General features: G+C 39.1%; 1 protein-coding gene across 9 annotated transcripts in view; it reads left to right on the forward strand.

The window, feature by feature from the left end:
- HDAC4 (histone deacetylase 4) overlaps positions 1–15,674 on the forward strand; it is a 144,841-nt gene extending 129,167 nt beyond the window's left edge. For all 9 annotated transcript variants that reach the window (XM_089477887.1, XM_089477885.1, XM_089477884.1 and 6 more), the window contains 4 exons: positions 1,445–1,578; positions 9,616–9,700; positions 9,925–10,069; positions 11,465–15,674. In XM_089477887.1, the coding sequence (XP_089334013.1) occupies positions 1,445–1,578; positions 9,616–9,700; positions 9,925–10,069; positions 11,465–11,504 (404 nt within the window). In that variant the 3' untranslated portion in view covers positions 11,505–15,674. The remainder of the gene's footprint in view (positions 1–1,444; positions 1,579–9,615; positions 9,701–9,924; positions 10,070–11,464) is intronic.
- The last annotated feature ends 8,864 nt before the right edge of the window (positions 15,675–24,538 follow it).

Consider the following 24,538-nt stretch of genomic DNA (forward strand, 5'->3'; position numbering starts at 1 on the left):
TTCCAGATGAATACTAGATGCTATTGAATCAAGACCAGCAAGTTGGTTGCTAAAATACACAAGTCTCAAGTCAAGTCAGTATGTCATTTATTGCAAAGTTGAGTCATGTGTATCCCAAGTCAAGTCATTGAAGTGACTTGAGTCCAAGTCGATCAACTCATATCTGTATCACTGGATTCAACTCAGAGTAGGCTCTTCCTATCAGGGGAGCAATGGCATCCAGGTAGAAGCAGTCCCTGAGATAAGCAGATCTCTTCTGTGTAAGATTTAGTGAATAAAAATAGCATTTTGAAGAGAACAGGGAAACTTAACAGGAGGATAGTATATTTGCTTCAATACTGGTTGTAGCTAGTTTTCATCTCTTCAAGCATGTTACAGAATAAGATGTGGTGTTCTCCAAAATCTGAAATTCCTTCAATGGCAGTTTTACATGGAGCGCATTATTATAGGTTTTTTGCACTACAATCACCTTCAACCACTCTCATCACAATTAATTAAAATAAAATAAAGAATAATCTAGTTGCAGTATAGAACATTTGGAAGAAATTCAGTTGTAGAAGGCTGGTATAATTGATCCTGCAGAAGATCTTAATTTGTTTTTCTAGAAGCAACACAGGTGCCGTATTGGATGTAACAAATAAAGGTTGTGCTATATCACAGTGGCCACAGTTCTCTTAATCAATATTACAGGGTCCAAGTCACCTCAAGACTGTATAACAGCTTCAGCAGAGTAACTACTGCAAATGTGAGGTGCAGTCAAAGCATGTTACAAATGTTAACATCTCTGATCTGCGTGTGGCATTGATAATGAATAAGAAAAGTGGCTATGGTCCGTTACAGACGGGCATGAAAGTACGCGCGGAGCGCGTACTAGGGTTAGGGGGGTGCGGTGCTTCCGCACCTCCCTAACCCTAATATGCGCTCTGCACGTAAAAAATGACGGCGGCCATTCTAGACGGCCGCCGCCATTTTTACGTAGCGGACGCTGTGCTTCCGCATGTGTCGCGGCGGCTATGACGCCGCGAGTGCGCCAGCGGCGCTTCGCGGCATCATAGCCGCGCCGCGAGAAGGAGCTCCATTTTGGAGCTCCATTTTTGCTCCGCGAGGGAGTTGCGCAGTTTGCAAGCAGCGGCTCCCTCGCGCGGCAAAGAGCAGCGCCGGGAGACCACCGCAAAGCAGCGGTTTGTAACCCACAGTCAACTTTTCTGAGAGTGTTAAGGCTGACATTCAAGATAAAATATTGTGACAGTTCTGAAATGAATATGCATAATTATATTTACACATTTATTTATAGCAGCTGTAAATGCTTTTATTTCAAACATCTTAATATAGAACAAACATATTTTGTTCTTTCTGTTTCATTCATTCTTATTTATGTTTTCAAATTTTGAAAGAAATTTAGTTCTGTTAATTTTGGCCTTTTCTTTCATTCCTTGTTTCACAGGCTTTGGGTACCTGACAAAACAGCTCATGGGTCTGGCTGGAGGAAGAATCATTCTGGCCCTAGAAGGAGGCCATGACCTGACCGCCATTTGTGATGCTTCTGAAGCATGTGTTTCTGCTTTGCTTGGAAATGAGGTATAAAGAAAAGTAAATACATTGTGGGTTACATGTTTTTCACAAACTTACTGTGGTACAAAAAACAGACAAACACTGGAACATGTTTTTAAAACCATCGGTTGATTGTATTTTCAGTACAAGAATGATAATAAATTGTGCTAATGCACAAAGCAATTTAATAAATCATACTATATTTAAATAAAGAGTTAATTACTCTGCATTTTCTAATAAAATCCCCCATAGAATGCAAGTTCTGAAAATTACAGACAGAAGCTGTAGTTCATAAATATATGTACAGTTACACATTAGAATTTTCCATTCATTTTCCTGTTCTTTTACGGACCCCCTTCCCCAACTGGTTTTTGAAGTCCCCCAGTTTGAAAAAAATCTTTAGCTAAAAGGGATATCTAGTATTAGCTCAGGCAATGATATATTTTCCACTGAAATACTTTGTTTATTCCTGTAGGAGAATATATAAGTGAAACTCAAGGCAGCATATAAGAGAACCATGAGGACATGAGGTCAAAGGATTGTAAACTTTTACTCAAAGGTAGAAGGCTATCTGCTTTAGATTATAAAACTCGGTCCTACTGAGAATTTAAGCTTGGTTCCATCGCAGTTGTTGGTGTGTGCCTTCCAAGAAATTTCCAACCCTAAAGCAACTCTTAGGGGACCCTTCAGGGGACATGGTGGCTTAAGTGGTTAACACACTGATGATTGCAAGATCAGCAAGTCAGCAGGTTGAGGCCCAGGCATCCCGTGACAGACTGAGGTTCTGTCTCTAGTCCAAGCTTCTGCCAATCGAACACTTCAAAAGCATGTAAAAGTGCAAGTAGATAAATAGGTACCACTTTGGTGGGAAGGTAACAGCGTTCCGTGCAATCACGCCAGCCACATGTCTTTGACAATACTGACTCTTCGGCTTAGTAACAGATGGTCACAGCCCTCTACAATTGGACATGGCTAGACAAACTTGTCAAGAGAAAACCTTTACCTTTAAGTCAACCCTATACCAAATTGCTCTCTTCCATTTTAGCTGCCAGATTGAATGGTTTCATCACTGACTATATCCATCTGAACCAAATTGGGTTTATGTCTGGGCGTAAACTGTCAGATGCCATCAGGAGAACATTAGATGTTATACATTATGCCGCAGCTGGCACTTGTCTCACTCGATGCCCTTAAAGCATTTGATATGGTTGAATGGCCCTATCTTTTTGCCTTGCTTAGGAACTCTAACTTCTGGATTCCCTTTGTAAATTTGTATTGGGGATCTCAAGCAATGATATGTGTAAATAAGGAGGACTCAGCATTCCTCACCTTGCAAAGAGGCACCAAGCAAGGTTGTCCCTTGTCCCCCGCTCCTCTTTGCAATAGCATTGGAATCTCTTGCAGCATTGGTCAGAGACAACAACAAGATAGAAGAGATAGAAATCAATAAGACTATGCATAAAATTGGGCTTTACACAGATGACATGATGCTTTACATTAAAAACTTACCTGATTCTTTCAAGGAGATTGATAAAGTATTGAAACAGTTTGGCAGGTTCTCTGGGTTCCAAATAAATTATCAGAAATCTAAGATGCTCTGTCTCAATGCAACTCTTAAAACCCAGCACTCTTGGGAGGGACTGACACACATACAAATCAATCCCTCGGGTCTAAAGTATGTAGAGGTCATCATCACAAGAGATATCTCTCAGTTTATTCCTCACAATTATAATCCAATCACTAAGTGGATTAAATCAAAACTGGCTCATTAGAGGTCACTTCATTTCTCCCTTTTGGGCAATGTTGCTTTAGTTAAATCTTTCATTCTGCCAAAACTACTGTTTCTTTTTCAAACGATTCCCTTGAGACCACCAAACTCATACTTTAAATGCTGCACCAAGTTAGTGGACCTACTTAGTTTTCAATGAGAAGCGCCCAGACTTCTCATTGTCACTTCCGAAACTTGATCTTTACTTTGAAGCTTCTCAGCTAAGGCAGATCACCCAGTTGATTAGCAGAAATAGTCTGACCAATTGGGTAGACATTGAAGTTAACACTGCATCTCCTGCTACCTTTGATCAGTTTTTTTCTGAATCTATATATAAATTCACTAAAATTTGTTATAACCCTTTTTTGCTCACTGCCTTGGTTTTGTGGAAGAAATGGAGGCATCTCTTGACCCCCTACCCTTCCCCTTTATGGCCTTTTCTTACTCATCCTCTTTTCCAGAGCCCAGAAAAATATACACAGTTTCGAGGCTGAGAGGTTTGTGGCCTGTATAAAGTTAGGGACCTGTTCCACAATGGGACAACCATCACAGCGGAGCAACTAATTAGTACTCTGGGCCCTGGTCAACAGAACTGGTATCAAATAATACAGATACAATTATTATTAAAGAAACTGCTTCAGATACAGGAATATCCTCGCCCACTTATCAAGTTGGTCCATCAATGGTACCTCACCCCAGTCAAATTGGCTCATATGTCTACCAATGCTAATCCAAAATTCTGGAGGGGTTGTGAAGTCCCTTAGTGCATGAGTATTGGACAGAAATTTTACAACTGATCTCCAAGATTACTAAACAAAGTATACAATTATCACCACTCCTGCTCCTGTTCTCCATTTTTATGAATGGAAATAAACTCCTGCAGCATAAAGAACTACTGTATTAGTTTGCTTTTGGCTGTTGCCAGGCTTGAAATAGAGTTGAATATTGCAGGATGGTGGACTAGAATCTGGGACTTGTAGTTAATGGAGAAAATGGCAGATAATAACAACAGAGCAAGAGGCTTACACTCTGGATTGACCTTTCATAAGATTTGGCACCCATTTATTGAATACATCCAGCAATATTTAGTCTCTAGCCATCCCCCAATTTTAGCTACCGTAAATTTTTATGGAAAGATGTCTTTCAGGATCCCTGAATACAGCTTTTATCTATACTTTTCAGGGCCTTATCTCGGTTACTGCCTTTATTTATTGTTGTTTTGGTGTACTGTTTGTTGTCATGTTTTGTTTTAGAATGTATTAATAAATTTTAATTAAAAAAAAAAAGTCAACCCTATCTTGGGGTTTACTTGGCAAAGTCTGGCCAAAGGGGGATTGGATTGCCTTTGCCTTCCTCTGAGGCTGAAAGAGTATGACTTGGCCAAGGCCATCCAGTGAGTTTGCATACCTGTGTGGGGATTTGACCTCCTTTCTCCACAATTATTATTATTATTATTATTATTATTATTATTATTATTATTTTCCCATTTTCCACCTTTCTCCCAACCTAGGGATTCAGAATTTGTAGTCCTAAACTGACTCTCAATATCCCTGCCCCAAATTTGTGTTTTTTAGACAGGCTGATATGAAATTGAGCTCATAACTAGAAAAGTAATGCCTTTCTGGTATTGTGAAGCAGGACCAGCTCTATGACTAAGGGGGCTCTTGGCAGATTGCCATCTGATGAGGGTCTCTAGTTGCCAGAGAGCAACTACCAACTTTCCCAACTACAGTGCGCCTGCGTCATACATGGGTGTGCTTTACGCGGCTTTCAGCATATGCTGAAAGCCGCGTGGGGAGGAAGAGGCGGTGCATCCCATAGGGACAAATGGTGCATGCATGTGCCGCCGCGCTGCCATGTGCACGAGCCCCATTCATTTAAATGGGAATCGAGCATAAGCATTTTTTGTTTTATGTGGGGAAGTCTGGAACGGATTCCCCGCGTAAACAAAGGGTGCACTGTACCATTGTTCCCAAAAGAATTTTTTCAATGCCAGTGGTAACAACCATTTTAAAATCCACATTAAAACTTCTGGGACATATTGCATAAACTGCTTGGGTGAGGATAGTTGCCACTTTTGGAAAAAGACCCATGGATGTGTGTGCAAGGGCATGCCCCATTAAAAATAGCAGTGGTCTCCCCTCCGCAGGTCCAAGATCCGCAAGTTAGGAGGGGCGACTGTACTGCTGTGTGCAAATTCTTTGAAGTGTGATCTGCAACATGTTAAATAGTTTTGCATGAGCACTTTGAAAACTGGCTGTGTACAGTAGGCTGCTGAGGAAGCTGGCAACATTTCTAAAAAAGAGGTGAAACTATTGGACCTGAAACACTTTCAGACATATTCCTATCATTGTTTTCAACACCTACTTGAAATTAAGGCTGCAGTCCTATGTACATTAAGGACTAAGTCCAATCAAGATTGTTAGCTCTTACTCAAAAGTAAACATGATGCAGTATAGGACAGTCCATCTAGGCAAAGTTAAGTTGATATATATATTGAATTAAAGCCAAATGATCTGGCAATTAAGATAAAATACTAATAGAATCCAGTTGTAGCCCTAAGAATTTTTTGTCAGGCATTTAAAACTTAATATTATATTGTCCGAATTGTTCAAGTCTTATTATAATTTATTGCTCTTGTGAGTTGAATCAATTCCACATTTAAAAATGTGGTGGTGACTGTAAAGAACAAGCATTTTATATGTCCAGTATTGTTAGTACCATAATTCAGTATCTCACAAGAAGCTATGTAGAGTATTTACATTGGCGGGATACACACCGCCATATAGTACATATTGTATACGTACTAGGGTTAGGAAGGGGCGGTGCTTCCGCACCCCCCTAACCCTAGTACGTATACAATACGTACAAGATGGCGGCGCCCCTTCCACATGGGCGCCGCCATCTTTACGTACTGGACGCATAGCGTCCAGACATGTCGCGGCGCCTATGACGTCGCGAATGCACCAGTGGCGCTTCGTGACGTCATCAATACGCCACAAGAAGAAGCTCCGAAATGGAGCTTCTTTTTTGCTCCGTGCGGTTTGGCTGCTGCGGCTCCCGCGCGGAGCAAATGGCGCCGGGGGGAAGCGCCGCAAAGCGGCGGTTTGTATCCCGCCATAGTGAGCTAGCTGAACATAGAAAGGAATGCTAAATGACTGTGCCTTTTCTCTCAAATATTCCTGTTTCCTGCTAAGTTTAAAATCCCCCCCTCCCCGACATATCTTTCTTGGTGCAAATAATAGATAATCTAATATACCTGTGATATACTTGTATTGAAGCTTTTATGGTCAAGTTTAGCACTAGACATGGCTGGTCCCTTAGACATATTTTTGTTAGTTATGAACTCCTTGTTAGGGTGTATGTACATATAAAACCATCACTTTAATCAAGAAAGAAGTGTTTCAGAAACTACTAAGCAAAAACAAGAGATACAAGAAGCACTGTTTGTGCCTTTGCTACATGCTTTTGATAAACACTGGAGTGGATGAATCTGAATACAAGGAAGAGCTGAATAATCATTATTCATATAATGCATGGCATTAGTATAACATCTTGCTTTTGCTTCAGCTAGTTAAAAATAATGAATAGCTGAGCTGCATGAATGCCAGCATCCCTTTTTTTAGCGTTTGTAAACTGTTGTGTTAAGAATTTTCAGGCACTGCCTGAGAAATGCTTCATGTTTTGAGCATACAAGCTATATCTTAAGAACATTGTGGAATCAAGGCAACACATAAACTGGTTCAAGTTCAGCTTTCACCAGTGGTAAAATGATACATGCTTTCCCCAACAACAACAAAATAAAGATCAGCTATTAAATGCATTTGCATTTAATGACTCCTCAAAACAGAAACAAAGCAAAACTTGAATCTAATAATTGGATAATTGATCTAATCACCCCGCCTTGAAGTCAGCTGGAAACCTGCTTATTTTGACCTTCTGTTTCACCCCTAAGTGAAATATGTTGTGTATTCCCCTGTAGAGCCTAGTACATTTTTGTTACTTACTTTACTTACTTTAACTTTAACCCCTGATAAGGGGTCAGTCAAAGCACTTTGTTACTTACTTTAACTTTGTTAGCCACCCCGATTGTTCTCAGAGGGGCGGGATACAAATAAATTTTATTATTATATTATTATTACTTGAACCCTCAGAAACTTTTTTCCTATACTTCTTGATGTGTCATCTCTAAATGTAAAAATGTCCAAATACACTTTGAAAATGCAGGACATTTTATATACTTCGATAGTTAACTTCAATAGTTTTCTGATTGAAATGTGTGCTTCATTAATTTGGGATGAGTCTCACAACTCCTGAATAGATTCTTACCCAAAAGGCCAGTAAGAATAGGAGAATAAAAATCAGTGGCCTTCTTAAGCAAAAAGCAGACCAGTGACATAAATCTCTGTATCTGCACAAAGCTACCCTAAACCAAAGGTCATTTTGCTGCAATGAGTAAGCCACCCATCCTTAGGGACCAAATCAACATTACAGTCTTTTACTTCCAGTAAACTTCCAGTACTTACATCTGATCCAATTTTGATGCTAAACCATCTGCCTCAAATGTGACACTAGTGCTGCCAAACAAAATGTTGGTGTGTTATTCCAGACTTTTGCTGCTGTTTCCAAAGTTCATTGAATTAACTTTCTAAATGTGGAGTCCTTTCAGGATCTTGCCAATTGACTTGTTACAGTGAACGTTCCAGAACAATTGTAATGAACAGAAATGTGGTATTCCTGTTGCCATCCTAATCCTCCAGTCTTTCACCAGGCTCACTGTGAGCTCTACTGCATGCTATCAAAGGATTAGCTATTCTATTTGGCATCCTGTATAAAATGTACAAAATATTGGTGTAGATGGCACATACAATTCTACAGACTTACAAGCCCTTAACATTTCTTTTCTATCATCCTAATATTTATTATAGGTAGAAGACAATTGTGTGTTTAAAAATTCAAGTCAAGAATTTTGCTCAGATGGAGACAGTATTTTCCATTTTACAAATCCTAAAGTGGGTTGAGGAGACAACCAGTTCCTACAGTCATTTATTTGTTTGCTTGCTTGCTCATTTGCCTGCTTGCTGTGGAAAATGTTGGTTGTGAGTGAAGCTTCGTAAAGTAAGCAGCTTTGGAATTGCTTCAGAATTGCTCCTCACACTAAAAGCCTGACTGAGATATCTCAGATGACACTTCAGGAAGCTACAGGTGAAAAGGAGATAGTGTCATGATAGGTTGTTGAAGACTAATCTGGCCATAAATCTGTATATATTCTAAACTTCTTGTAATACAAATATTATGTCCGTCAGGATATAATCAGTACCTTTCTGTGTAGGGATTAAAATGTCCTTTGTTGATGGATAGAAAAACAAGAGCAGTAGATCATGTGGAAGCAGGAGAGGGCGTTGTAGATATTGCTATGATTCAACTGTGTTCTGCTTTTAAAAAAGGTATTAGTATTAGAAGAACTGTATTTTCTTTTTAGAGCAGGGATAAGTAGTCTGTCACATTGGTTGGTTTTCCTTCTCCACCCCAATCTGCTGCATATGTGTTTCTCTTTTTACACGAAGTTTATTCTACACCAAGGAGTATGAAACACTGAAAGGAACATTTATCTGTTATTTTTCAGTGTGCTGAGGGATAACAGTATATGTATATGGTGGTTGCTAGATAACCTGTTGAATGTCTTGTCATATTCTATCTTTGTCTTAGAGAAATGAGGAAAGGGTTCCACACTGTTACATCAAAATTGCTTGCAGGTGGATATTCACAAGAATGGGAGAATGGGGGTGGCAGCTTGAAGAGAGGATTAGTCCACTGCTCAGATAGTCTTCATGAGGTTTTGTTGTTGTTGTTGTTATTGTAGGCGACTACTTGCTTAACAATCTATTGACAGTGGCACTTTAGTTACGTTTCACTGTGCCAGCTTCTTTCCTGACAGCTGGGTATTCTACTTCCTATCCATGAAAGCCATCTATTTGTTACATCTTCCTTCACTGGGTTAAGCCTTCCTTACAGTTTGAAGTGAATTAAATGGTAAGGCTGATAAGGGGTCAGTCAAAGCACTATCTACACACAAAGTTTTAGGATCAGTACAACAATGTATCATACAGCATGCATGCAATGCTATTTGGCATCAGCTTTGATTCATCACGCATAGTAGATATGAGCTGCCAGCATTACAGCTTTGATAACATATTTGTGATAGTTGTTACATATAAACTTGAAGCAAGAAAAAGTAGAAAGGGTATTGTTTTAAAAATACTCTTAGGCTAATATGTATTTATTTATAATTTCAGCTTGATCCTATTCCTGAAAAGATCTTACAGCAAAGGGCAAATGCAAATGCAGTGCATTCTATTGAAAAGGTCATTGAAATTCAAAGTGAGTACTGAATTGTAATTCTATAATTAAACCTTTATTTTGTAGACAGCCTTGTAAATGGTGCTATGTGGAATAGTATTTGGACAGTTGTTGAGACTGTGTGACTGGCAGTAGTAGTAGTAGTAGTAGTAATGAATAATGCTTGAGAACTCTTCTGTCACAATACCAGCAGTAACAGTCAGTAATGTATTTTCTAATGGCATGCTGTTTCATATTTAATTCAGGTAAGTACTGGAACTCTCTCCAGCGTTATGCTTCAACAGTCAGCTATTCTTTGATAGAGGCACAGAAATGTGAGAATGAAGAAGCAGAAACTGTAACAGCTATGGCATCCTTGTCAGTGGGAGTCAAGCCACCACCTGACAAAAAGTGAGTTCCATTCTTTTCTTTCTATTTTCATTCATCACATCCTAAAAGGTAAATAAATGAAATGCATTTGAAACAATGATATTTTAGACAACAAATTAGAGATAACAGGATGTGTCTGTTTAGTGACACTGTTGGCAGAATCCTGTTTGGTCAAGCAGAGGCTTCCATCATCATTAAAAGAAGAGTGGTGATCTTTGGAAGTATTTTCTTTGCTGTTCCATTGCCAAATATACTCTGGAGGATTTTGTAATACTTTAAATCAGCATATGGGAAACAGCATAACAGTCCAGTGGGACAGTTGTCAAAAACCACCTTGTTATTAATTTCACTGGAACAATAAGTAAAGTGGCACCAGTTGGATGAATCCCATTGCTTGTGAAACTTAATGAGTGTACTGGTTTGTACTGGTTTGAAGGATTTTTTTAAAAAAAATTGTATAGACGCTAGAAAATAGAAACAGGTGGGTTACAAACGGCCCTCAAGGGGCCGTTTTCCCGCCGCCACCATTCACTGCGTATGGAAGTCCCAGAGGCCAGACCACGAGGCTTCCCCGCGCAGCGAAAAAGGAGCGCCAAAATGGCACTCCTTTTCGAAACGCGGAAGTGGCGCCGCGAGGGGCGGAGCGCGCCCTCGCGGCGTCACTTCCGCCGCGACACGTCTGGACGCACAGCATCCAAGACGTCAAAATGGCGGCGCCCATGTGGATGGGTGCTGCCATAAAGTCTGCGCTCTGCGCAGACTGGCAAAAAAGGCCATCAGGCAGGTAAGACCCTTCGTAACCCTAATACGGCCCTTCCTAACCCTAGTACGCGCGGAGCACGTACTTTATGGCGGTTTATAACCCGCCTAAGCTAGTAAAAAAATTAGGAAGAGGGATAGAACAAGAACTAGCTACTTTCAACCAGAAATAAAAGAAAATCCAGTGCCATATTACATGCAGTTTTAAAACACCGAGACACAGGTTTTATAATAGTACTTCACTGCAGGAAGTCCTTCACTATAAACTGCTCGAGTGTTGCTTTGGACTGAATAATAGAAAAAAATCTATTTGAATAATCCCTTCAATCATTAAATATCTTTCCTTTTAGGAACTTTGAAATTTGAAGTGCAGAAGAACCACCATGCATGTTTCAAAGCTAACTTGAACTTGAGGCTGAGGGGCTTGGAACCAAAGTTTTGGTGGTTCTTTTAAAGAAAGTTTGAGTTTTGTTCAGGTGTTCTTTGCTTCTAACAATCATTTAGGAAGATCAAAACATGAAATTGGTTTAGCCTATTATGCTGAGAGGTGGAATCTGAAAATGGTGCACTATTTGCTTTGTGATGTTTATCCTTCTTTCCTCCTTGTATTCGATCTTGTTCCATTGTTTTGACTTCTCTTGGTGAATTTGTTTCCAGGCCAGATGAAGAGCCCATGGAAGAGGATCCTCCCCTGTAGCTTACATCTATAAGACTGGAGTTCTCTTGTTCGTTCGTCTCGTCTTGAAGCTCTGCCAAGAAGCTTTCTCTTGTTACTCCTGCATCCTGTCATAGTTTTCTTCCAGAATACAGAAAGGCAGCCATGCGTGAAAGAAAGCTAAATCTCTCCGTATCTGTACAGAATATGTTTGTGGGAAAGAAAAATGCAGGTGAAGAGCAGAAATATGAAAGACATAAGCACTGAGCATTCTTCCTCTTTTCCTAAATGGAACCTGTGAGAGGCAAGAAGCCGGTGAAGTATTTGGCAGAATTGCCAATATCTTTTTTAACAACTAAAAAAATCAAAGATTTAACACAGACATGACAACTTACATTTAAAACTGGTGCTTAAAGTTTGATTACCCTCCGTTCAGACCACTCAAACCACATTGTAGTTTTGTTTATATTTTATTTTTGTGGCTGTTGCCTACCTGTGATACAAACACTCTCTTCAAAACCCAAACAATATGAGAAGTTTTTTTTTTCCTTCGTATGAAGGGTGGAAAGAACTAAGCTTTTTATACTTATCTGTATACATGCAGCCAGTATGCATGTGGAGAGGAAGAACATAAAACAAGATAGCCCAGAAAGGGGATCGGCTTTAGCATCTCCAAAGCCATCTGAAGAGTTTGTGCCTTTTATAAACATAGATTGGATTGATTTTCGGGCAGCTGGATATTTCTAATGTTTTGAGGAACAATGCCTTAAAGAAAAGAACTCTGCAGCAGTTCCTCTGGCATGGTAGGCCAAGAACTGCAGTCAACAAAAAAGGCTCTAGGATTCCTGCTAGCATGATTCCTTAAAGCAAGCAATGGCCAGAGCATCTCCAAAACCGTCTACAAGTTTGGATATTTTTTTTCTGTTACTGCTGTTTCAAATAAAAATTAAGGTAGTTGCCAGTAATGTGGCAAATACTGTTTGGTTTGCAAAATTCAGCTCTTTTTAAAAATCCAACATCTTCTCCTATACATTACGTATAACCATTTAAACTATGAATTTGGTTGTAAAGCATGCATCCAACACAACTGCAGTTTTTTTAAAAATTGGAATGCTTTTTATTAAAAGCAACTAGCATGAGATATTGCTTAATATTTTAGGTATAAATATATATATATGTATAATGTATATTCCAAATGTATTCCAAGCTTAGAAAGACAACTCTTACAAATTATTGATAAAATATTTATAATGCATTTATACCAATATATAAATAAATGCAGATTACAATGGTAGCCATTGGAAGTTCCCTTGCAGAAGATTTATTTGTTAATTGGAATGTAAGGGTTTTTGGAAAAGAAATTTAGTTTGAAACTTGACCATTTTCAAACCATAGTTTGGAATGTTTTCAGATTGCCAACATTTTAGCCACTAGGCAACTACCCTAAACACTTCTGGTTTAATTTAAAGTTTTTGCATTGATTTCTCTTCTAACAAAATGAGTTTTCTAGCAAATAGGCATTTGCTATTGCTTTATTTTATAGTGGTTTTCACAAAAGCCCTGCCTTATTTGCATGGATTTTCAGTTTCCATTTTGACAGCTGTATTTCCAAACAGTAGCCATCGTCTGGTTATTTTTCCTCGCATGCTGGAGTTTGTTTGTGTTTGGACTTTTGTATGGTGAACAGTTTTCATGGTCAGGTGGGACAGTTGCAGATTGTTGGGCTTCATTTTCAGAAAGCCCTTTCAAAGGAAGGATTCCAAGGTCTTTTTTATATCAGGAAACTGATTGTATATTTTCTCAGTTCTTCAGTCATAGTTGCTATGCTACATAAAAGAATAAATAAAGAATAAGGAGCTTTCTTACCTTAAAAATGTATTAGTATTATAAAGAGTGATGTATCATATATCCTCAGTGTAGAGTGTGGCAAGGATTATTAAAGGCATTAATAACTTTAATGGCCGTGTTGAAGGTCTGCCAAACTCTGTTGGTGCAGTTAAAACTAACACAGACACAGAACTTTTCCTGAACCACGCTGATTGAGTAAGTCCTCTGAAAGACTGTTTCACTATGGATGATGATAATAAGATGAAGAAGATTAATTGCTTCTTGTTGGCTGGGAGAGTGCTAATCTTCACCACCATTTCCTTTCCCCCTGTTGCCTTTTGAGGTGAGGGGAATAGACCCTCAGACTAAGTAACTAAACTTTTAGTAGAGATATTAGATGGCTGGAGGAGATTGAGTTCATGTGTTCTTTTTCAAGCAGTGTAGGATATTACATGTCCCTCATCTGAATCACCAGTTGTATTTCTATTTGTATTTTTTTAAGGAAAAAAAATGTTATAATAACTGACAGGGTCACTTTGTATAACTTATTTTCTGGTCAGAAAAGTTTTTTCATTCCATTGCAAGTGGATTTATGAGAACGTATACATAAATCTTGAGTGAGTGAAAGAGAGAATTTAAAGGTTTTATTTAATGCTTGATATGCAATTTTTGAGACACACTACAATATTTGAGTTCTTGCTAACCCAAATAACATTCAAATTGATGAATACTTATTGGCATTAGAACTGCCAAAAGTGTACTCTAAGAGTAAAGTTTGACAGTAAAGAGAAAATGTATATTTTATAAAATGACCACCTTGCTGCTGTGATCTTAAACAATTTATTTTTTTCTTTTGCTGTGGAATCATCTAATTTCATGCTTGTTAATTTTCCTCTTTATCATTTTGATAAATGTGATAAACACAATCCACAATCAGTTCAGTCTATAAAATTTGGTTTAATTTCAGCACTAATCTACATGTTACCTAAATTTACTTTTGTTGTTGTTGTTACAAGAACCTGCTGATACACAACCCTACACAACGTATGACATGATGGGCTGGACTATTCTGTACCTGCTTTCAGTGTTGTTATTTTTAAGATTCTTCATTTGTTTCTTATAAACAAATTGCTACATCACTGTCAGTACAAATCTTCCTAAAGTCAGAAGCATCTTTGTTAAAAATCAGTCTGTCTTACACAGTCTAAAGCTCTTGGATCTTATTAAAATGGGAGCTGCATTATCTCACTGCAACACTGAGTCTGGCTTTCCTTCCTTCTGCAGTTCATGCGCAGCAGAAAAGGAACATTGACATAATGGAAGTTGGGAGGTACCAATGTCGCCTTGATTTCCCCCCCCCTAGAAATTTACTTAACATGGACCTGATGGGAATACTTGTGCACTCTGAAGAGAAACTAAGAGTACAAGTTGACTTAGGCAATGTCTCGAATTCCCACATTTTTATATACAACAAACATGAGGTACCTGAATTCCACCAGCAAGACAGTAGAAGTTTTTATTAGCTCAGTTTCCAGGGCATTGAGGTGACTTACTACAACGCTTCTCTTGTAGCAATTTAGAAACAAAGGAACATCTTAAAGCTGTATTACCCCAAATTACGCTCCAGGTTGTAGTACATAGTACTAATACTTGAGTATTTGGGATTTATTTTACTTTCACTACACAAACATTCCTTTTTATTAGTCATGTACTCATTCCATTCTTCATTTTGTAAACTTTTGGGCCCACATTTTAAGGGCATTGATATATATATAAATATAAATAAATATATATATATATAAAATATATATGAATATATTTTTTTAAGTTTCCTACACCTTGAGGTTGCATGGTCTGTTAGGTTGGCATGTCTTTATATTGTATACAGATTCTGCACGCCACACTTGGCAGCTTTGGGGGAAAAAATCCCTCTAATGGCATTAGCAAGAAATAAAGAGGTTGGGATGATTTCTGTCATGCAAATTAAAAATGAGGCGCATGGAGGGGGAAAGTTTGTCTAACTGAACCTATTAAGGAGCTGTGTTTTGTTTTTTGTAAAATAACAAAAAATAAGAGGACTACTTAAAAATTGTCATTTTAAGAGAGAAAAAAATATCTAGCACTTGTGACAAACCAATAATAGAGTTTATTGTATTTATGTGGAAATAATGTTCAAGGGGAAACTATACAGAACACACAAATAAACTGCCTGTGTGATTTTTTTAAAGGGGGGGGGAGGGAGGTATTTTCTTTTGTTTTCCTTTAGGCAGGGAAAGGTTAAGGCGGGCACAGACTTGTGCCAACTTCTTTTTGTATTAATTCTCATATGAAAATGACAAGAACTTTAAGAGTTAACTCTTCGGCACAGCTGTGTTAACTTTTTTTTTTAAAAGAAATACTTGGAATGATGTATCAATAGATTTCACATTTGAGCAGTGATGTACTGTGCAAACACTGTGGTTTCAAACACAACTTTATATCAGCAGGAAATGAAGTTTCTTCATAGTGATAGTTGAGCTTCATTTCCTCCCAGCTTCACTTTGTATTTCATATTAAAATGAATTCTCTTGAAAGAAAAACAAAGAATTTTAACACTTCTGGTGCTCAACATTGGAGGCGCTATATATATGGGTTGAAAGATTATTCACCCAAGAGCTTGTTAAACTATGTAGTACCAAAAGTTGTAACTCTTATATTCTGCTTTATTGCCTATACATGCTCAGTATGTTGTCACCATTGGTAGCAGCTACCAGTTTATTCTGTAATTTAGACACAGTTTCACTCTTAACTGTATGAATCCTTTACGTGATGGTAGCATATTCTTTGTACTTAAATTTTCTTATGACTTTTTTCTGTTACTTGGTGAAGTTGAATTTTTTTTTTTTTAGGTCTCTCATTCCTGCTTTTGTTATTTTAATTGTTTTTTACTGGCCAATGGTGTCTTTCTCTGACAAAACCAACTTCAATTTCAACTTTATTAATAGAAGTCCAGTATTTTGTACCACATTATGACAACTTGTTATTCTTGTGGTGTAAATAAAGAGATAAAGTGAATTATAGTATCATCTCAATTGCACTTTCAGATTTTCATGTTTGTTGTCTTCTCTTTACTCATGATTCGTTGGTCAACTTCTGCAAAAGAGAATAACTAGGAAGAATGTCTGTCTCACTAATATATGACTCACAGAACTCACATGATCTTTACAGTTCAGAACTTTAAACTACAAAATCTTGTGCAGATGTTTCTCTCTAAAAAAGTAGGAATGTCCCCCAAAGTCTTTGCAAAAAGCTTGTTTTGGGCTGGTATCATTTCAGGAGTCATGCGGACAACCATATGCTTAAATCATACATTATGTTAAAAGAATCAGCAGCACATAAAAAACTAGACAACAACATTCTATTCAAGTCTGCAATTTTGCATGCTATTTTTTTTATGCACAAGGTTACTGTTCATTTGTTTGGATATGGAATACTATTTCTTCACTTGAACATCACTCTGTAGTCTGAAGTGATACAGCATCACAGTGTTGATTTAAGTTTCTGTCACAATGCTGAAATGTTAAAACATTTCTTATTATTCATCAGCATTTTCCACACTGGCAAGGAAATAGTCTTTGTTAGGTCAAAGGCTTTCATGGATGGCATCCATAGTTTTTTTGTGGGTTGTTTGGGCTATGTGGCCATGTTCTAGAAGAGTTTATTCCTGATGTTTCGCCAGCATCTGTGGCTGGCATCTTCAGCCACAGATGCTGGCAAAACGTCAGGAATAAACTCTTCTAGAACATGGCCACATAGTCTTGGTTAGGTTGGTAACAACTCAGCCCCACTGTGTTCAAAATCAAATTAAAAGAGAGATGGACAAAATCTATGTCTCCTAAATACAAAATAATAAAAGTGTTGTTTTTGATAAAATGTGTTACCCCTGATCTTATGTTTCAGTTCAGTTCAATATCAGTAAAGTTACGCAAATGACTGCACATAGCACAGATTTAAACACACACACCTCAACAATAGCTGCCTTGTATCCCATTGACAAGCTGCTGTTAAAACTTTAGAAAATTTGAGATACAGATTCAAACACACTCCGTGGTGAAGTTGCTGTTCAAAGGAAAAAAGTGTTGAGTATGCGAGAGCTGAGAAAGTCACTTTTTAAAGTAACGAGTTAGTTGCAGAATTATAGTTCTAAGCTACCAGTGTTACCTCATTCGTTATTCAGGTATAAATGTTTGTTGTTAATCCTAAGTATATGCAAGTTACATTTTACTTAGTTTGGAGGGTGAACTATCTGAATGCTACAACCTATTGGCCTGTGGTGCAAACCATTCTCCTTTTATCCACTTTTTGGTCAGCTCAGCATCCAGAACAGAACCCCATCAACAGTATGATCCAGCACTTGATTTATGTCCTCCACCATATAGTGAAATCACACTCCCATAACTGTAACTGTTAACTACAGTGAAATGTATGATTATAATGAAAAAAGCACGTTACCTCAAGTTACATAATTATGAAGTACTTAGGCATTTGGGATAATGAATTAATTTCAAATGACCAGCTATTTATATTTACATACTTCTGAAGTATAAGTACCCCTTGAGTATCTGATTGGGTTGTGGTTACTAACACTGAACTTTCACCACGTGTTGTAAGATGTAATATCCCATATTTGAGGTTAATGAAACAGGTAATTCTTTAGATTGGTGAGCACTAGGGATTTATGTTGTGCAAATATGAATTAGATGTGCCCTTGCTCTCTTACAGACAGTTTTGATGAGATCCTAGACCAAGGGTAGGCAAGCTTTTTGACCCGAGGGCCGGGTTGCTGTCCCTCAGACAACTGGGGGGGCCGAAGCCAAAAATTAAATAATTAAAAAATTAAAAAAATATTTAAATAAATAAACTGGGACAAATGTAGGACAAAATTTTCAAATGGAGGACACGCAAAAAAAATTGCTGAATTTTTTTAAAAAATGTTAATATAAATGCATGTTTTGGAGGCTTCTATAGACAATTCCCCCCTTGCCTGCCGCTTGCCCCCTTCTCCTGATAGGCCAAAGGCCCCATGCCCTCACGCGAGAGGCCAAAGGCTCCAGCGGCAATCGGCAGCAGGACTGGGCGGGGGCCGGTCCCAAGGCCTTGCCGGGCCGCATTCGGCCCGCGGGCCGCAGGTTGCCTACCCCTGTCCTAGACCAAAACACACAGATTTTCTTTTTTGGGAGGGAGGGTGAGTTGTGGAATGCTGCCCATAGGGAATCTCTTTGCACTTGTAAAGCATTTCGGTTCGTAAAAAGAGAATGGAAAGCCCTTGCATACATCTGGCTTGGGATAACACAGCTTCCACATAGCTGCATCTTTGAAAGAGCTATAAAGTATAACTAGTTTCGGTGAGGTATTTTAATATTACATAGTGCCAACCAAAATAGTATTAATATTTAATAAGAAGAAATCATGTATTCATATTTACAGTTTAAATACTCTGCAATCATACAGAATGGAAGTGGCCCCAGTGATCTAGCTTGGCTTATATAAAAAAGAAAGGATTCAGTCACAAATAATTAAAAGGTTGCACTGTTATTTTTTTTAAGCATCCAAAATGCCTGGAACAAGGAGTAATTGGCACCTTTCAACTGGCACCCAGATTGTAACTTGTTTATTCTGTGAGAGTCATAGTGCCTTGTTTTCTTGGTGATGCTAAAGTATGCTAGAATTTACAGAAAAGCTTCTATAGGCCTGTTACAGACTGCTAAAATAAAACTGCTTCGGGTCTCTTTGGAGGTATGCTATTTAAATGATGCATGCATCCCAGGAATCCAGAAGCTGCACCAAAGCTGCACTCCAGTGCTTAGGAATGGAGTGTGGCTTTGGCGCGACCTCCGGACTCTTAGGACCCATGCATCATTTAAATAGCATACCTCCAAAGAGACCCGAAGCAGCTTTATTTTGGCAGTCTGTAACAGGCCATAGTGATTTTTCCAAGCTGTCACATGGTGGGACTAACATTGAACCATGTGCACAGTAAGATCTTTCCAGAAATCCAGGCCCTTCCAATTTTTTTCTTCTTCTTGGAATAGATCAATGATTGCTGTTTTCCATAGGTTTGTATGTTGGTCTTGGAAAGTCCAGACGCCACCTGCTTTAAAGACTGCTTCAAATTGAAAAGACAAATGTCTTATCTGAAACTGTAGGCCATCTTAATCACATAATGAGCTATTTACATGTTTCCTTAATAGTTAAATTCCTTAAAATACGGGGGGATTTAAAAGCACTGGTGCAAAAGTAAAGCTGTTCTTACTCAGTTTTGAACCTTTTTTTATTGTGCTGTACATGCAGTACTTTTTTACAGGAGGTCTAGATAAGATTGCTTAAAAAAGTGAAAAAGGTTGTTCATTATTTGTTGTGGGCTAGTTACTATTCCAATTGCAGTCTATACTGTGCTTCTCATCTAGACAGCACCCTCATGGCTGAAGCATATTGACGAGGAGTGAGCATTTGAAAATTAGGCTTTCTTCCAATATCGTTCTTCCAGTATCAGATCAATGGAGGAAAAAAATGAGGAGGAGTTAAGCATGCTTGACCCATGCACTCATTTTGGTGTCAACACCATATGCCACACCTTGCTTTATCTATTAACAGGTCAAATATGAATGATGAAAATAAAGTGGCTTCTGTCATATGCCTAATTTTGCCCTCACTGTTCCCTTTAATTTTGCAAACAAGGGCTGGGTCATGGGAATATCAGGATTTGAAAGGGAAACACTGAGTTGAATAGAAAAGAAGGTACTCCCATGTCCACACAAAGCATCACCTTGGAGTTACAGTCCTATTGTTGTGTGCCTTTAAATTATGTCCAACTTACGGCGACTGTAATGTGAACCTATCATGGGGTTTCCTTGGCAAGAGTTGTTCAGAGGAGGTTTGCCATTGCCTTCCCTTAAGGCTGAGAGATGTGACTTGCCCAAGGTCACCCAGTAGATTTCATGGCTGAGCTGGGAATTGAACCCTGATTTCCAGAGTCATCATCCAACATTCAGACCATTACACTGTGCTGACATGAGCCAGGGCAGTTAAAGTGCTATGAAACCAAATTGTTTCTGCAGTGCAGATGCAGCGTTTATTAAAGAAAATGAAGCATAAAGTCAAAACACAGTAACAAGGATGTTCTTAAACTAAACTGCCAAATTATATTCCTGGTTAAGAGCACTATGACACAACAAAGCCATTTTATGTAGAGTAACTAATGTATTTACAGTGTGGTTTGCAGTAGTGTCTGCAGAGACATCACAAAGAAAGCTACCTATATTTAACTTTGTTGTGTCAAAATGATTGACTTATCTACGAGTAAATGATGGTTTCAAACAGTATGCATGTTTTGCAATCCATATTGCTGGGTTGATCTTTGCTTAGCAGCCTTTCCTTTATTGCCACCCAAATACAGTACAGCCGTGCTGTCTCTGTCTTTCAAAGCACAATTTCAGGGCTGCTGTAGGAATCTGTTCACCTGCAACAGATTAATAACTGTGTCAGCAGTGACCTTAACCAGACATGCCTTTGAAAGCTATTACCTAACGGCATCTACGAATGGCGTGTTAACTCAGGGTTGTTGGTATTTTTTTATATAAAGGGTAGTAAAATGCTTCATCTTATTTGCAATGCAGTAAATGCTGAATAATGTTATATACCTCCCAACTTTATGCATACATACCATACATTATTATGGTGCTCAAATTGCTGCTTATTGCTTTTGACAAGTATATACTGAGATCCTGAAGGGCATTAAGTCCAGGATCCCATAGGTTGTTGGGCTCCTACATGGGATAGTTTAGAAACAACTGGGGAATATTATTCAAACAGCTTGCAAAATCAAGATTTCTTCCCCCAGCCCAATTTTTTTCCCCGGCTTCTCCATTCCCATCTGTTTTCTTTTCGCAAATATAATCTCTTTGCGCCAAAAAGAGATCCAGGCTGCCTACAATTCACTCCTCCGGGACTTGTGGTTGTGGGTGGCTGCAGCTGCAAGGTTTTGTTCAACAATCTCGGCACCCACTTGAGACATTTCCGTTAACTGCGAGGTTTGCCATTGCACACAGGAGGGGAGGGAGAGAATTAAATTGTACATAGCCTATCTGAAATATGTTGTCAATGTCCTGATTCTTTCTCTCCACTGCAGCAATAACCTTTAAAGATGATTAAGCCTTCAGACATTATGTGTGTTAGACTGATTTTGTGGTTATGTGGGTACTGAAGCATGTGGTGTCTTCCTAGATCCAGGCATTCCTGGATGAGGCAGATTATCTACATCCATTTCAATCTGGCTTCAGACCTGGCTATGGAACAGAGACTGCTTGGATCCACTTGATAGATGACCTATGGCAGGAACTGTTGGTTCTGCTGGGAGTCTCAGCACCATTGGATGCCATCCACCATAATACCTTTTGGATTGTCTCTGAGATGGGACTTGGGAATACACTTCTATGGTGGCTTAGTTCCTTTCTGCAGGGGCAAACCAAGAATAGAAGTGGTGTTAGAAGACTGTTGGTCTGCCTTTGATGTCTGTTTTGTTCCCAGTGCAATTTAATACTCTTCTTACCCTTGGATTTGAGCTTCCCTGGACAGCAAGCCCCATTGTTTTTAATGGATGTGTGCACAATCGTGCACATTGTGCCACCATAGGAAACGATGGGACTCTCACATTTTTTTATACTTGCAGGGGGAGGTCCAGAACAGATCCCCTGTAGATGTGAAGGAATGACTGTATATACATAAAGCCTCCAGGAGAGGTTGGAGTTTTGGGGTCAGATGACACCAGTATGCTGATAATACCCTGCACTATCTGCCCTTTCTTTCTCAGTCCAAGGGAACTTTTTCACTTCTAAACCAGTGCCTATCAGCAGCGATGGACTGGATGATGGCGAAGAAATTGCAATTTTTAAAAAGAAAAGAAATCGGAAAAACAAATAAAGAGAATAAGGCTACTTGAGAATAGTGAGAGGGATTGGGACAGGGAGAGAAGGGGACACTGACACCATGTGACTGCTGTTCTCACAACTGCCCCAGCAGTGATGTTTCACACCTGGGGACTTCAATAACATTATTTCTTCTGAATTGCATTTTTTCATTTAGAACTGTGTCTGTACATTTGTCTTCTAAAATTTTGACAGAAAAGGAAGTAAAATGTTGATAGTGTCGGAATTATAAAATATTGAAGTAACCCTGAGAAGGAGTATCTGAGTTCACATTGAACCCTAAAGACAAGATGCTCTGCCTCTCTTGTTATCTTTTGTATAAATGGAAAGGATAAAAGCTGAGCCCACACACAGCTACCTTAAAATCCAGGATTTTCTCATTGTTTTCTATGGATTGATTCTACTTCTGTGTCCTGGCATCAGACTGTTTGAGACAGGGTGAGCTCAAGATGTTTCGCTACCTGAAGGCAGAGTAGCCAATGTTATTTCCCACTTCCTAAGTCATGGTCCTGTAATAATAATAATAATAATAATAATAATAATAATAATAATAATAATAATAAATTTATTTATTTATTTATTTATATTCCTCAAAGTGGATTACAACAGTCTAAGAATAAAACATCATACAGTTTAAAATTACAGTTAAAAAGAATAATCCCATATCCCACCTACCCTCAAGCATAAAAAAAAAAAAAATCAAAACCTTAAAAGGAGGTTAAACAACAAGAAAGAGTAAAACATTACAATGTGAATTCACTTAAATTGTGGTTAGATTTGGGCGAAAAAATATCTTCATCTGGGGTGGAATGGGATGCCGCCGATGACATCAGTAAGGGGAGGCTAGTCTAGCAATGCTTATCTTAAAAGGCCTGCTGTAAGAGATCAGTCTTAATAGCCTTTTTAAAGGCATCCAGGGTGGTAATATGACGGATCTCATCCAGCAGGTCATACCAGAGCCTAGGACCAGCAGATGAGAAGGTCCTCTGGGTCACCACAGACAATCTAGTCTTCTTAGGTTGTATCAGGTTCTTCCTAGAGGACCAAAGTGGGCAGGGTGGATTATGTGGAGGACGGTGCTCCAAGTAGTCTGGACCCAATCCATGTAGGGCTTTAAAGGTTATAACCAACACCTTGTACCTTGCCTGGAAACTATTAGGGAGAGATTTTAAAATGGATGTAATGTGGGCAGTTCTGGATGTGCACGCGTCCAACCTGGCTGCCATATTTTGTACCAGTTGAAGTTTCTGAACTTGGCACGAGGATATGTAGAGCGCGTTGCAGAAGTCAAGCCGAGAGGTTACCAGCGCATGTACAACTGTTTCAAGGTCTCCCAGCTCCAGGAAGGGGCGCAGCTGGCGTATCAGCCAAAGCTGATAACAGGTACTCCTGACCGTCGCATCCACCTGTGCTGTCTGTTCAAGCGATGCATCAAAGAGCACCCCCAAGCTGTGGGCAGAGTCCTTCAGGGGAAGTGTGACCCCATCCAGAACTGGCTGGCATATCTCCATTCCTGGACTGGGGGTCCCTATAGCAAGTGCCTCCATCTTACCTGGATTCAATTTGAGTTTGCTTTCCCTCATCCAGTCTATTACCACCTCAACACAGGAATTTAGGGGAGAGATGCCATCCTTAGTCACTGCATCAGTCCGAGACATAGAGAAATATATTTGGGTGTCATCAGCATACTGATAACACCCCACCCCATGTCTCTGGATGATCTCACCCAGCGGCTTCATGTAAATGTTAAACAGCATGGGAGACAGTATGGCGCCCTGGGGGACACCAGATTTTAGCTCTCTTTTAGAAGAGCAACTGTCTCCCAGCATCACAATCTGGAATCTACCTGAGAGATAGGAACGGAACCACTGCAGAGCAGTACCCCCAATTCCCAACTCTCCCAGGTCTTCCAGAAGGATACCATGGTCAAGGCCACTGAGAGGTCCAAGATCACCAATAGGGTCACACTTTTCCTGTCAGTGCCCAAATGGAGATCATCAACTAAGGCGACCATGGCAGTCTCAACTGCATATCCTGTCCTGAATCTGGTTTGAAATGGATTTTCACCAATAGTTCATAGGACTGATAGTTCAAAAACCTGAGACTTAGATATGGCCCTGAGTCCTATCACTGTTGCATATTGAGAAGAAGGGACTGATAAACTGCAAGAGCTCATGGCTTATCATATCATTTCACTTGCTTTTACTAAACCAAAACACCAGAACTTTGCTGTTTCAAGGGGTAAAGGAGCTGCAAGCATAAACAGACTTAGAATGACCCAAGGGA

Source organism: Sceloporus occidentalis, unplaced genomic scaffold (genome assembly GCF_023333645.1).
Source record: "Sceloporus occidentalis isolate IW3139 unplaced genomic scaffold, rSceOcc1.0.p SCAF_12, whole genome shotgun sequence".
Taxonomy (NCBI): domain Eukaryota; kingdom Metazoa; phylum Chordata; class Lepidosauria; order Squamata; family Phrynosomatidae; genus Sceloporus; species Sceloporus occidentalis.